Genomic DNA, 15,211 nt, shown 5'->3' on the forward strand with positions numbered 1-15,211 from the left:
GCTGAGAATTAAAACTGGTATGAGGTATTAATTCATTTCTTTGCGTAACACAGTTCCGAGCGAAACATAGTGGTCGGAAAACTCATTAGTCGAAAGAGCCAACTGTCAACAATACGACTGAGATATCTGTTGAGAGCCAATATTTTAAACTTAAATTTTATAGGTAGGTACATCTTTATTAACTTAATTAGGACACTCCTAAGCTGGCCTATGCTAAAAACAGTTCTCAGTGTGACTGAGGACCTTTCACTGAGGTCAGCCCCTTCCAACTCTTCCATCCACACTCGTCTTGTACACTTATTTCGCCTGTCTCCTTTGGATCATATCCTCTAACGTGTCCAAACCATCTTAACATACATTTCTCAGCACTCTTCACTGCATCTTCTTTCACTCCGCAACGCTTCCTAAAATTAATTTAATAAACTTTACTTAAAGTTTGAAATTTTGTTAAACTATAGCTGCGTTGCTTAAGCTTTTATGTTGTCCAGAATGAGATTTTCACTCTGCAGCGGAGTGTGCGCTGATATGAAACTTTTATGTTATACTTAGAACGGTATTATTTATTGATAAAATTAAATTGTAAGGTATCTATTGAATTAAATCACGACAATAACTGACAAACACTAATGTAATCAATGGCCTTACACCTGCTTGAAAAGTCTAAGTCAATTTTGAATGTATCTGTTTTTAATTTTAGGCACGATTTTGAGTTTTCATCAGTAAGATGACTTCTCAATTCTCTTTTCACAAGGTTGACGCTTCAGAATGATTTTTCGCGTGAAAATGTAGACTCGAATAAGGAAATAATGTAAAATGCTGTTTTTTAAATGATTTGTAAGTCAGAAATACTATTCCAGGTGTGAAATATCAACATATATTTCCTTCTCTAGGTCTTTAAAAGCAGACCACTTGCGCTGCGAACCAACAAGTAAATTCGTATTTGTTTTCTCCAATATTTGTATATGAGCACAAATACGTTCAAATTTCGACATCCAAAATTCGTTTTTTTTTAATCCAACAATCTTCGAAAGTGAGTCAAACTCTACAACAAAAAGAAATTATTTGCTTTCGAATGCTCTAACACTGAAAAAAAGTGTTCCTTTTCCCCCTGTAATTTACCGATTAAGCTGATTTAGGTGAGATATAAGTCTAACATGGAAATTAAATTTTTGAATTCACAGGTCTTTCTGGATACTGAAAACCCTTCTAAAGCAGAATAAGGAATTGAAATGTTTCAAAACGCTTCTTCTTGATAACCAACGTGAGTTATTATGCAACAGAAGACCTGCGTACAGCAGTTTGCCGACCGCTGGCGTTGAGTAACAACAGATATTCTCTTTAAAGAAAGTAACAGGAATTTCTTGAAAATATTAGAACACATCACACCGTTTGGTGTTATGTTGAAACTAGTCAATATATCAATAAAGTAACACGAAATTTATTCGTCACTCTGTAATCAACAAGTATTCAAAGATTAATTTTAAAAGAATTTTTAGGAAGCAACGTACCAGTCCGTACTCCTGACGTGATTCGCACAGAACAAATGTCAATAGTCCTTCGTTTTGTACAGACAGTGTGTGGTGAGCATTTGTCACTAAGTTTGGTATATTTCTGGGCACACTCTAAGAAAAAAAGGCTCACTGCGAAGGAGTTATCCGAATTGGACGGAAATCAGTAGACGTGATGTACTTGTACAGAGAAACAAATGATTACAATTTCAGAAAAAATTTGGGTGATGTATTCAAGAGAAAGAGCTTCAGAAATTGAGTAAGTCAGTAACACGTTGATCTACCTCTGGCCCTTACGCAAGCAGTTATCTATCCGGCTTGCCTCTGTTTAACAGAGTTGGTTGATGTCCTCCTGACGGATGTCGTGCCAAATTACGTCCAATTAGCGCATTAGATCCTCAAAATCCCGAGCTGCTTGATGGACCTTGCCCATAGTGCTCCAGACGTTCTCAGTTGGGGAGAGATCCGGCGACCTTAGTGGGCCGAAGCACAAGCAGTAGAAACTCTCGCTCGGCGGTATGTCGATGGTAGTCTACACTCCGTTTTGTTGCCCTCCGTGACAAGCCCTCCTGGACTTAAACTTCAGCAAGGTTATACCCGTCCGCACATGGTGAGAGTTTGTACTTCTTTTTTTCGTGCTTTCCAAACCTTCCCTTGGGCAGCCAGGTCGTCGGATCTCTCCCCAGTTGAGAAAGTTTGGAGCATTATGGGCGGAGACCGCCAACCAGCTCGGGATTTTGATGATCTAATGCGCCAATTGGACAGAATTTGGCACGACACTCGTCAGGAGGACATCCACCAACTCTGTGAAACAGAGCCACGCCGGAAAGATAACTGTTTGCGTAAGGGCCAGAGGTGGAGCCACGCTTTACTGCTTGCTCAATTGCTGAAGCTCTTTCTCTTCAACAAATCATTTAATTTTTCTAAAATTTTAGTCATTTGTTTGACTGTACAAATGGTTCAAATGGCTCTGAGCACTATCGGACTTAACATCTGAGGTCATCAGTCCTCTAGAACTTAGAACTACTTAAACCTAACTAACCTAAGGACATCACACACATCCATGCCCAAGGCAGGATTCGAACCTGCGACCGTAGCGGTCACGCGGTTCCAGACTGAAGTGCCTAGAACCGCACGGCTCCACCGGCCGGCTTGCTTGTACATGAAGGTCACATCTACTGATTTCCGTCCCATTCGGATAATACCTTCGTATGCGTCATTTGTTTTGTCCCAGAGTGTGTAATTTGTTAAAATGTGTAACAATAAACATGAATAAGGAGAGAAAACATATGTGTTTACTAAAAAAAGATATCAAATCCCAGTTTTCTCTAACGTGAGGCTGTCTCTAACTGAAACTAATCTCTTACAGGTATGTCAGAGTTTTCAGACTGGAAAATATGTCCTCTTTTGTAGCCGAACACCAAAAATCGTCAAACCATAACCCAGTAATTGTGCCTTTTGTTTGTGACCCAGATATATACAAAACGAATTTAAAGGTTTCTGCACCAGCAGGTATAGAAGTGTTTTTTATTTTTGTTTCCTCGTCCTCTCTGCATGACCATACCGCTGCTAATCAACATGTTGCGTGGCACAACAGTGGTTTTTCTTTAGAAACTGAGAGAGCTTATTTTTGGGACAGGTTTCACCATGTGGCCGCTGTGGGTCTCTGTCATCGCTGTCCAGCTGCAGCTTGCATCATCACAAGCGACGTCCGACCCTCTGCTCATCCGATTCCGTAAGCTCATTTTATTATGATTAAAGTTGTTCGCCTCAAAAGTGATACAAGGAAGAAAATGGAAGCAAATATTATCTATCTAACGCGAATAGTAACCAATCTCAAGTGGCAAATAACGAAAAGGTGAATTAAACAATGTTTTTGAAACTTGTGTACTACCCCACTACAGGTGTGCCTCAAGGCTCTGTCTTGTCACGCCACCCCCCCCCCCCTTTTACATTCTGTGCGCTTAAGACATTCCCAAACCACCAGTCAACCTACCTCCCGCTGACGACACCGCTTACATAGCTAACCACCACAACAACCTTCAACTCTCCCATGCCTCCCTCCAAGCCGGCTGGAGTGGCCGAGCGGTTCTACGCGCTTCAGTCTGGAACCGCCCTACCGCTACGGTCGCAGGTTCGAATCCTGCCTCGGGCACGGATGTGTGTCCTTAGGTTAGTTAGGTTTAAGTAGTTCTAAGTTTTAGGGAACTGATGACCTCAGAAGTTAAGTCCCGTAGTGCTCAGAGCCATTTCAACCACTTTGAACCACCTTCCCTCCAACGCCATTTCAATCTCATGGTCGAATGCTGTAATACGTGGAAATTTCATGTAAATACACAGAAAAGCCAAGCCACCACCATCTTTGGTTGCACCACGTGTCATTTCCGTCGTCCAGACTTCCACCTCTCCATCTACAACCATCTCATCTCTCCGATCGCCACAGAAGAAGGTTAAGGACTAACCCTCGACAGAAAAGTAATATCACAATTAATAACCTAACTAACCTAAGGACATCACACATATCCATGCCCGAGGCAGGTTTCGAACCTGCGACTGCAGCAGCGGCGCGGTTCCGGACGGAAGCGCCTAGAACCGCTCGGCCACAGCGTCCAGCTCCCATTCACACCCTGACTCGCTACTGACTGCAGCAAAATTCCGTTTATGTATCACCCCGCGCATGACGTGACTTCATGTGTTTTGAATACCCGAGCGCATTGGCCGCCGTCGGTTGCCGCCGTTCGCTATTACTATCGTCTCATTCTGGAAGACTGATAAACATCGTCTTCAGCACAGGAATCCAAATATCACTCAATTTCACACCCTCCTCTTTCCTTCTAAAGTTCCTCTGTCTGTGTAGCGTTTCAATGTATCCGCTTGTCGCTGCCAGTACTTGAGTCCTATCAGAGTGAATGTGATGGTCTCTTGCTTGCAAATCACGTTCCCCAATTGTTGATGAGCCAGTCTCCTCCATTGTACAATTACCCTTGTGCCCTTCTAATCGTATTTTCATCGTTCTTTTTGTAGTACCCACGTACACCACTCCACAAGTACACAGAATCCTAAAAATTCCTGCTCTTTCGGCGGTTTGCGAGGATCCTTGGGCAATTTTAGGTAATCCTGTATTTTCCAGGAGGATTTGTTGATTGTCACGATGTTCCGTTTATTCAAGATTTTCCCTAATTGGTCAGTAACATTCTTATTGAACGACAGAAAAACTGTCGATTTTACAGGCGCTTATGCGTCGCTTTGATTTTTGCACGGTGGTCTTAATGCTCTTTTTACCTCAGCGGACGAATAAGCATTCTTGACCAATGCACTGGTGAGATATTTTAATTCCGTCTCAAGCCGCACTGCTTCGCAGATTTTTCTTTATCCGCCATCGTCTTCGGGATGTCTCACGTTTGTTGTGGGTAGTGGTTCGAATTCTGGATGTAGGCAACGATCTCTACACCAGGGTCTTCACTAAAGCGTATATCCCTTCTTGAAAACTAGCCCATGAAGAAAATTTAATCTTCCACCTATCTCCTCCTCCATGGTAAACTGAATCTTCAGATTATTCCCGTTGAGATGCTTGTGAAAACGACCTAGTTCTTCTCTGCCATGTTTCCAGAAAACTAACGCATCACTCACGTAGCGGAACCAAATATTCGGCTTCCTGTTGCCTTTCTCCAATGCCTGCTCCTCGAAGTTTTCCGTAAAGACATTCGCTATAACTGGGCTTAAGAGGCACCCCATAGCCACGTCATCCATCTCTTCGTAGAATTCATCTTTATATTCGAAAGACGTGTCTGAGAGGGAATATTTAAGTAATTTTGCAACATCTCATTGAGCGAAACCATAAAAATAGCGATACCACTTCAAAATTACTGATATGTTCTCCAGATGGACCACTACGCTGTTTAATTTACAGATAAATTGTGCCGAATTTTTGATATAAGAATCCTATCGGCCCACATATGACCATAATAATGATTTCAAGAAGATGGCAATCGGATAGATCGGAAAACCAATGGCACTTATTAGAGGTCTCAGAGAAACGTGTTCTTTATGCACCTTTGGCTAGCCATAAAGTCTTGGTATTAGAGAAATTGAATTGAACAGACTTTTCTGAACGCTATGTTCGACAAAGCACTTTTTATCAACTGTGTGACTGTTCTAAGAAGTTCGTCGATGGGGTCTTTACTCAGTTTTCTACATGTCTGTGAATCTAAGAAGTCGTTAATCTTACTATGATAGTCGATCAATTTCGAAACAACTGTCGCATTTCCATTGTCAGCGGGGAGAACGATAATGGTATCGTTTTCATTCAGGCTTTATGGCATTCCTCTCACACAAAATTAAACTGAAACCGAATGACATCTGGATCCCGGTGGTGGGCATTCAAAATACGTGACGTCACGCCATTGCGCGGTAGCATGCGTAAACGGAATTTTTTGCAATCATTAGCGAGCCAGGATGTGAATCGGACACTCAAAGGAGCTTCAATCCCCCTTGAAATTATCCGTCGCAGATGGGGACGAAACGTTAAGTTTCAATGTGAAATCCATTCGACCACGGCGTAATAGCCTGTAACATTTTATTAATCGTGGCCTTTCCGGTCACGGAAGCTCACATTTCACAAGAAAAGTAATACGGAATGGACACCTTATTACCGTCCAACACAAAGCCCGAAATTGGCTAAAACAACTAACAGGCTGAACATGGGTCCACATCCTCCTACCATTAACATCACCTAAAAGTCACTCATCCACCCCTTCTCAACTTAATCCAGAGTTGCCTGGACCACCGCCTCCCCTAAATGCTACAAGTCTCCTGAAATCCTGGAAAGATATGCATTCCGCCTCGCGTTCCGCGTCCCTGTACCTTCATCAACTCGTATCACATACCAGTTCATCCATTTCCCACACCTTCAGCTCATCCTAGAGCACCTTTGTATCCTAAACATTAATTGAAAAACGCTCTCCACGCTCAATCCCCCCCCCCCCCCCCAACACACACACACACACTAATCAGCCGTCCAGGTACGCTGCTGCGCCAATACATTCATATTCCACCTTCCATGCACCTTCATACCATATCTATCCTTTCTCAACCGATTTCAACCAACTCCCACTCCCCGAAGATGAAATCCGTTGCAAAGCATACCCCCCTCCTTCGAACCCTAGTGAATGCTCCGCCTCACACTATCTTTTCGCTTTCCTTTCTCCCTCCTTCCACCATCTTAGTGACGTTTAGTCGCTACTTACAGTTCCGCAAAGCCCCATTATCATACTCATCACTCCACCTCTATCATGATAATGATTATTTGTATGCACTACCAGCATAGCTATTAAACATTACAGCAGCATTAACATTACTTTACAGTCTACCTATAATATGAATTTAATAAAAAAATTTAAATCGTAAAAATTTTTCGTCAACGTAATTTTTAAAAACACACTTATTCTGTTGTTGTTGCGGTCATCAGTTCAGATACAGGTTTGATGCAGCTTTCCATGCTACTCTATCCTGTGCAAGCTTCATCTCCCAGTACCTACTGCAACCTGCATCCTTCTGAATCTGCTTAGTGTATTCATTTCTTGGTCTCCCTCTACGATTTTTATCCTCCACGCTGCTCTTCAGTACTAAATTGGTGATTCCTTGATGCCTCAGAACATGTCCTGCCAACTGATCCCTTCTTCTAGTCAAATTGTGCCACTAATTTCTCTTCTCCCAATTCTATTCAATACCTCCTTATTAGTTACGTGGTCTACCCATCTAATCTTTAGCATTCTTCTGTAGCACCACATTTCGAAAGCGTCTATTATCTTCTTTTCTACACTTTTTACACCCATGTCTCACTTCCATACAGGGCTTCACTCCACACAAACACTTTCGGAAACGACTTCCTGACATTTAAATCTATACTTGATGTTAACAAATTTCTCTTCTCTGAAACCCTTTCCTTGCCATTGCCAGTCTACATTTTATATCCTCTCTACTTCGACCATCATCAGTTATTTTACTCCCCAAATAGCAAACCTCATCTACTACTTTAAGTGTCTCATTTGCTAATCTAATTCCCTCAGCATCACCTGATTTAATTCGACTACATTCCATTATCCTCGTTTTACTTTTGTTGATGTTCATCTTGTATCCTCCCTTCAAGACACTATCCATTCCGTTCAACTGCTCTTCCAGGTCCTTTGCTGTCTTTGACATAATTACAATGTCATCGGCGAACCTCAAAGTTTTTATTTCTTCTCCATGGATTTTAATACCTACTCCGAATTTTTCTTTTGTTTCCTTTACTGCTTGCTCAATATACAGATTGAATAACATCAGGGATAGGCTATAACCCTATCTCCTTTCCCAACTACTGCTTCCCATTCATGCCCCTCAACTCTTATAAATGCCATCTGGTTTCTGCGCAAATTGTAAATAGCTTTTCGCTCCCTGTATTTGGACCCTGCCACCTTCAGAATTTGAAAAAGAATATTCCAGCCTCCCTTTATAAAAAGGGAGAAAGAGATATTGTAGATAATTTTAGACCTATTTCTGTGCTATCAGTGTTTGCAAAAGTTATTGAAAAGGCTGTGTATGTAAGGATAATTGATCATTTTATATCATACGATTTGCTATCAAATGTACAGTTCGGCTTTAGAAGTCGTTTAACAACTGAAAATGCTATATTCTCTTTTCTCTGTGGGTACTGGATGGGCTAAACAAAAAGTTTCGAATGCTTGGAGTATTTTTTGATTTAACGAAGGCATTTAATTGTGTTGATCACAAAATATTGCTCCAGAAGTTGGACCATTACGGAATACGAGGAGTAGCTCACAATTGGTTCACCTCTTACTTTAGCAACAGGCAGCAAAAGGTCATTATTCACAATGTTAATAGCGGCTGTGATGTGGGATCGGAGTGGGGTAATGTCAAGGTGACACAGAGATCAGTGTTGGGTCCTCTCCTGTTCCTTATTTATATAAATGATATGCCCTCTAGTATTACGGGTAACCCTAAAATATTTCTGTTTGCTGATGACACTAGCTTGCTAGTAAAGGATGTTGTGTGCAACATTGGCTCGGTTTCAAACAGTGCAGTACATGACCTCAGCTCATGGCTTGTAGAAAATAAACTAACGTAAAATCACAGTAAGTATCAGTTTTTACAGTTTCTGACACACAATTCACAAAACCTGACGTTTTAATTTCACAGAACGAGCATATGATTAGTGAAACTGAACAGTTCAAATTTATAAGTGTTCAGATAGATAGCAAGCTGTCGTGGAAAGCCCACGTTCAGGATCTTGTTCAAAGACTTAATACTGCCACTTTTACTGTTCGAACGGTATCAGAAGTGAGTGATACTTCGACACGAAAATTAGTCTACTTTGCTTGCTTTCATTCGCTTATGATGAATGATATATTTTGGGGTAACTCTTCCCATTCTACAGGGATATTTTTGGCTCAGAAACTGGCGGTTCGGGCAATAAGTGGTGTAAGTTCACGAACCTCTTGTCGACCTCTGTTATCGAGTCTGGGTATTTTGAGATTGGCCTCTCAATATGTATATTCCTTATTGTCGTTTCTTGTTACCAATATTTGTTTCTTCCCAAGAATAAGCAGCTTTCACTCGGTTAATACTCGGCGGAAATCAAACCTGCATTTAGATCGGACTTCCTTAACTCTAGTGGAAAAAGGTATGCAGTTTACTGCTGCATCCATTTTCAATAAGCTGCCACTCGAATTCCAAAATCTTAGCAGTTACCCACGCGCTTCAAATCGAAACTGAAGAGTTTCCTCATGGGTCACTCTTCCTATTCTGTCGAGGAGTTCCTTGAAAAATTAAGCTGATTCTTATTGTAATGCTGCTAGCGTTTACTTAAACTTATGGACTGACTTTTTTCAGGTTCATGAACATTTATTTTTATCTGTTATTACTTTTATGTACTGACACGTTCTATGACCTTGGAGGGTTACTCCTCAATTTGGTCCTACGGAACTTGACGTGTAAATAAAATAAAAATAAAAATAAAATGAAAAATTGTCAAAAGCTTTCTATAAGTCTACAAATGCTAGAAACGTAGGTTTGCCTTTCCTTAATCTATCTCCCAAGATCAGTCGTAGAGTCAGTATTGCCTCACGTGTTCCAACATTTCTACGGAGTCCAAACTGATCTTCCCAGAAGTCGGCTTCTACCAGTTTTTCCATTCGTCTGTAAGGAATTCTTGTTAGTATTCTGCAGCCGTGACTTATTAAACTGATAGTTCGGTAATTTTCACGACTATCAACACCTGCTTTCTTTGGGATTGGAATTATTATATTCTTCTTGAAGTCTGAGGGCATTTCGCCTGTCTCATACATCTTACTCATCAGATGGGAGAGTTTGGTCAGGGCTGACTCTTCCAAGGCTATCTGTAATTCTAATGGAATGTTGTCTACTCCCGGAGCCTTTTTTCGACTTTCAGTGCTCTGTCAAACTCTTCACGCAGTATCGTATCTCCATCTAAATGCTCTTCCATTTCCATAATATAGTCCACAAGTACTCCGCCCTTGCATAAACCCTCTACATACTCCTTCCACTTTTCTGCTTTCCCTTCTTTGCTTAGAACTGGGTTTCCACCTGAGCTCTTGATATTCATACAAGTGGTTCTCTTTCCTCCAAACGTCTCTTTAATTTTCCTGTAGGCAGTATCTATCTTACCCCTAGTGATATATGCCTCTACATCCTTACAATTGACCTCTAGCCATCCCTGCTTAGCCATTTTGTACTTCCTGTCGATCTCATTTTTGAGACGTTTGTATTCATCTTTGCCTGCTTCATTTACTGCATTTTTATATTTTCTCCTTTCATCAATTAAATTCAATATTTCTTCTGTTACCCAAGGATTTCTACTAGCCCTCGTCTTTTTACCTACTCGATCCTCTGCAGCGTTCATTATTTCATCTCTCAAAGCTACCCATTCTTCATCTACTGTATTTCTTTCCCCTGTTCTTGTCAATCGTTCCCTAATGATCTCCCTGAAACTCTCTGAAACCTCTGGTTCTTTCAGTTTATCCAGGTCCCATCTCCTTAAATTCCTACTTTTTGCAGTCTCTTCAGTTTTCTTCTTCTTCTTTCGATTTCGGCCATCTTTGGACCACGTTCAACAATTCACTTGCCCGGCTTTTTGATCTTTTTTTCTCTCTTCCCAATATTTCCTCATCATTTTCGAGTGGTTCCTCCTCCGCTCTTCCGACCATTTCCTGTTATTATTCTTTAGTTTCGTTTCTTCTGGAAAACACTTAATTTCGTTCACTATTTGTCTAAACTTTTCCCTGTCCCTGATTGACTCACGGGTGACATTAAAATAGGCCAAATCCTTTTTCACCATCTGTATCCATTTATTGTTGGTTTTTTCGTTCCTGTTACTATGTTCAAACACTTTTCTTGTTAGTCTGTTTCCATCCATCCTCGACAGGTGACCATAAAACGTTAGTCTGCGTTTACGCATTGCCTCACTCACTTTCTCAATAGTTTTGTATATTTCCTTATTACTCTTTAGCTTGTACTCTTCTCCAATCTTTCTCGGTCCTAATATTTTTCTCAAAATTTTCCTTTCTTTCTTTTCCATGTTTTCTATTTCCCCCTTTTTGTTAAGAGTTAGGCACTCCGATGCATACAGGCATTCTGGTCTAATGACAGTTTTATAATGTCTTAATTTAGCTTGAATCGAAATGTTTTTTTTTGTTATATATGTCTTTGGTTTTTTGAAAAGCAAATTCCATTTTCCTTGCTCTCGCCTGGTTTGCACTCTTGTCTAAACCATTCACTTGAATTATTTCACCTAAATACTTAAATTTTTCTACTCTCTTAATATTGCCGTATTTAGTAATAAGATTTTTCTTGTTATTTCTATGATTAGACATATACACGGTTTTTTCAAATGAAATCTGCAGTCCAGCTCTGGCCGAAACTTCTTGTAGTTTCTCCAAGTAGTTCTGAGCTATTTCTTCGTTTTCTGTAATTATTGCCAGATCGTCTGCAAAAGCTAAACAGTCCACTTCTATGTTTTCTTTTTTTGTTCCAATTCTGATGTCATTCTTGGTGCCTTTGAGTTCTTCTTTCCATATTCTCAATATCTTTTCCAGTACGCAGTTGAAGAGGATTGGGGATAAACCATCACCTTGTCTAACACCTGTTTTAATTTCGAACTTCCTTGAAATTTCACCCATAAATTTAACTTTGGCCTTACTGTTTGTTAGCGTCTGTTTGATAATTTGAATTGTTTTCTTATCGACCCCAAATTCTTCCAATACTTTCAGTAATGTTTCTCTATCTACCGAGTCGTATGCTTTTTTGAAATCTACAAATACTATTGCAAATCTCTGGCCTCTTGAGATTCTGTAACGAATTAGTGTTTTCAGGTTAAATATTTGTTCAACACAGGATCTACCTTGTCTAAAACCTGCTTGATATTCACCTATTTTTTTATCCAGAACTGGCTCCACGATTTGAAGTAATTTCCTTGACAAAATTTTGTATCCTACTGGTAGTAGCGAGATCCCTCTATAATTATTAACATTCATCTTATCCCCCTTTTTGTGTAGTGGGTGTATCAGGGCACACTGCCAGTCTTCAGGAATTCTTTCTTCGTCCCAGATCTTCTTAAACATATGTTCCAAAACTTGTGGGAGGTTGGTATCCATTATTTTTAGGATTTCTGGTACTATGGAGTCTTCACCTGGGGCTTTATTGTTTTTTAGACTGTGTATTATGTGTTTTATTTCTTCAGCGTCTGGAGGTTTTGACTCGGTATTAGTATTTCGGTGGTTTTCAAAACTCATTTTATCTTTGGGTGGTTCACAATTTAGTAGATTCTCGAAATATTTTGCTAATATTTCACAATTAGTCTTGTTTGTCAAACCTAGCTTGTTCTCTTCATCTTTAAAACATAAATTTGGGGATTGGTATTTGGTTTTCAGTTTTAATCTACATTTCATAGCCAATAGATTGTGGTCAAAGTCCACATCTGCCCCTGGAAATGTCTTACAATTTAAAACCTGGTTCCTAAATCTCTGTCTTACCATTATATAATCTATCTGAAACATTCCAGTATCTCCAGGCCTCTTCCATGTATACAACCTTCTTTCAAGATTCTTGAATCAAGTGTTAGCTATGATTAAATTGTGCTCTGTGCAAAATTCTACTAGGTGGCTTCCTCTTTCATTCCTTACCCCGATTCCATATTCACCTACTACGTTTCTTTCTCTTCCTTTTCCTACTATCGAATTCCAGCCACCATGACTATTAAATTTTTGTCTCTCTTCGCTATCTGAATAGTTTATTTTATCCTATCATACATTTCATCAATCTCTTTATCATCTGCGGAGCTAATGGCATATAAACTTGTACTACTGTGGTAGGCGTGGGGTTCATGTCTATCTTGGTGACTGTACCGTGATTTATGTTCCAAGAATTTTCTTAAGAATTTATTTTATTTACTATCGATTCATCAAGAACATTAACACATTCAGTCACGCTATGTAAGCACCGAAGTAGTTGCCAGGGAGCAACTGATGAAATCATAACCAAATTCCTTGTAACAAATGGGAATTTTATTCACTTTAATAGTGCTTAAAAGCATTTTTTTAAAGAAACAGATTTAAAATTACAATCAGAAAGAACCCCCTAAATATCAAAGTTATAATCTATTCAGAGGCAGAAAGAAACAAGTTTTGTCTGTATGAGCTTCGGGCAGAGAACCTTGCTACTCCCTTTTGACACGGCCATAGTTACGACCGCTCACAACAGCCTCTGAAAGACTACACTGGTTCAAATCTGCAACACACCAGATAACTTTAAACTAAGAGTTTTAACAATTTACACAAGGACGCAAACTATGCATCCCCCCCCCCCCCCCCCCGTAGGAGGGATGGAAATGGTACAAAACACCAAAACACTAACAATTAAAATATTAACCTTGCCACCGAAGGTGCAACTTGATTTTAACTTCTAAGAAAAGCCTTACGGTGAAAGGGTGGCAACTTTATATACTAAAATGATCATTTAAATAAAAGCCCATGAAATGCAATCTTATATAAAATTCTACAAGGTTGGCCAAACAATAGTTCAGATGCTCTACAGTACACAGATACCGCCTCTCAAGATCATAGGCAATACTATCAAAGTTTCCAAAGATCAAACATATTTCAGGTATTAGGCCGTTACACTTCAAGCAATAAATTCGTTAACACACCAGATCCGACAAACATGACAGAGGCAGCTACTAACGTACGGTAGATTGATAGGGAGATTACTGAACAACCCGAACCGTAGGTTGCTCTAACCCGCCCCTACTCCACAAGGGAAAAACGGACCACCCAATTTATAAACAACCACCTTACAGCGGGTGGGCAAACGGAGAAGAATGGTGGGACGGCCTCAAAGCACAACGGCTGGTGATCTCACCAAGAAAACAAGTAGAATTTAACAAGAGTAAATCAAACAACATATCACCAATCACTTAACTTCTAATATACTGCGATTTCTCGAGAAGATCTGGCGCAGCACCCCCAAATCACTCTCCAGAACCGTCCGCTGCCAGCCGCTTCAACGGACGCAGGAAGGCGCGCCGATCTCCCGCCTCACGGCGTCGCAGCTCGCACCGGCCAGACTGATGTCGTGGGTTGACTCCTGTTGCTCTCGTGTCGACCGCGAAGTCACTACCCCTCGCTATATGGGGCGGCTCACTGGACTCACGTGGCGACCTCATATGCGCCGACGCACAAGACGGACAAGTCGTCTTGTGTCTCACAGCGCGACCGACCAACCGATAGATCCAACCACCAATGACCATTACCAGAGAAAACTCGAGCAGACTGGCGGCCTAACGCGCAGACTCTTAGATGCAGGAACTAAGCCCCGACCGGGCGACCACTCGCTGAGTTCTCTTACTGGCGGAGTGGAAAGACTCTCATTCTGCCGGTTTTAAAGGTTGATCCGAACGACAGACATACTAGCACTACGAACGACAGACAGACACTAAGTGCCTAACAAATTCGGACGAGAGACAGACTAGCATGCTGGGGACGAGAGACTGACCCAGCCTGACTCACTGGCGCGCGCGCGGCCTCATGAGATTCTGGACGGGGTGTGGAACATCCCGGTCTATCGTGAACGTAGGGTTTACCGAGAGGCATTTCCTACCAAGGCTGCAGGTGGAGGTTGGCGGAGGACATCGCGTGTGATAACTGGAAGTCGCAGAGAGGAATAGGTGGTGGGGAATCCGCGGGGCTGACCTGATTATTCGATCAGGGCAACGGGCCGCCTGTAGTGGTCGTGATTGTCATTATGTCGTCCTAAGTGCCGGACGAGGGGATTGTCTGAAGTGCGGGTGGTGTTATAAAACCGGCGCGCTGCGTCTTGAAATCTCTCCCGGACGAGGGGTTCCTCAGCCGCCTGATGGAGGAGGCGATGAGGAAAATCACGCGGCACATGGTAGATTCGGCGCAAGATCTTGTTTTGTAGTTGCTGGAGCCTCTGAATGTGAGAGGGGGCAGCATTGCCCCAGACTTCACACGCATAGTCCATGACCGGACGGATGCACGTGCGATAAAGACGCAGTCCGTTGGCGACAGGAAGCGAGGAGGTTTCATTGAGCATGGGGTACAATGCCCCAGCCCTCTGAGACGTCTTCCGGTGGACAGCGGTGACTTGAGCCTTACATGTCAGCTTGGGAT

The 15,211-nt window shown here is 41.4% G+C and overlaps 1 protein-coding gene across 1 annotated transcript in view; it reads left to right on the forward strand.

The window, feature by feature from the left end:
• LOC126094110 (ionotropic receptor 25a) overlaps window positions 1-15,211 on the forward strand; it is a 216,765-nt gene that overhangs the window by 20,294 nt on the left and 181,260 nt on the right. Inside the window, exon 2 of the mRNA XM_049908770.1 lies at window positions 3,148-3,243. Within this exon, the coding sequence (XP_049764727.1) occupies window positions 3,156-3,243 (88 nt within the window). The 5' untranslated portion in view covers window positions 3,148-3,155. The remainder of the gene's footprint in view (window positions 1-3,147; window positions 3,244-15,211) is intronic.

Source organism: Schistocerca cancellata, chromosome 1 (assembly GCF_023864275.1).
Source record: "Schistocerca cancellata isolate TAMUIC-IGC-003103 chromosome 1, iqSchCanc2.1, whole genome shotgun sequence".
Taxonomy (NCBI): Eukaryota; Metazoa; Arthropoda; class Insecta; order Orthoptera; family Acrididae; genus Schistocerca; species Schistocerca cancellata.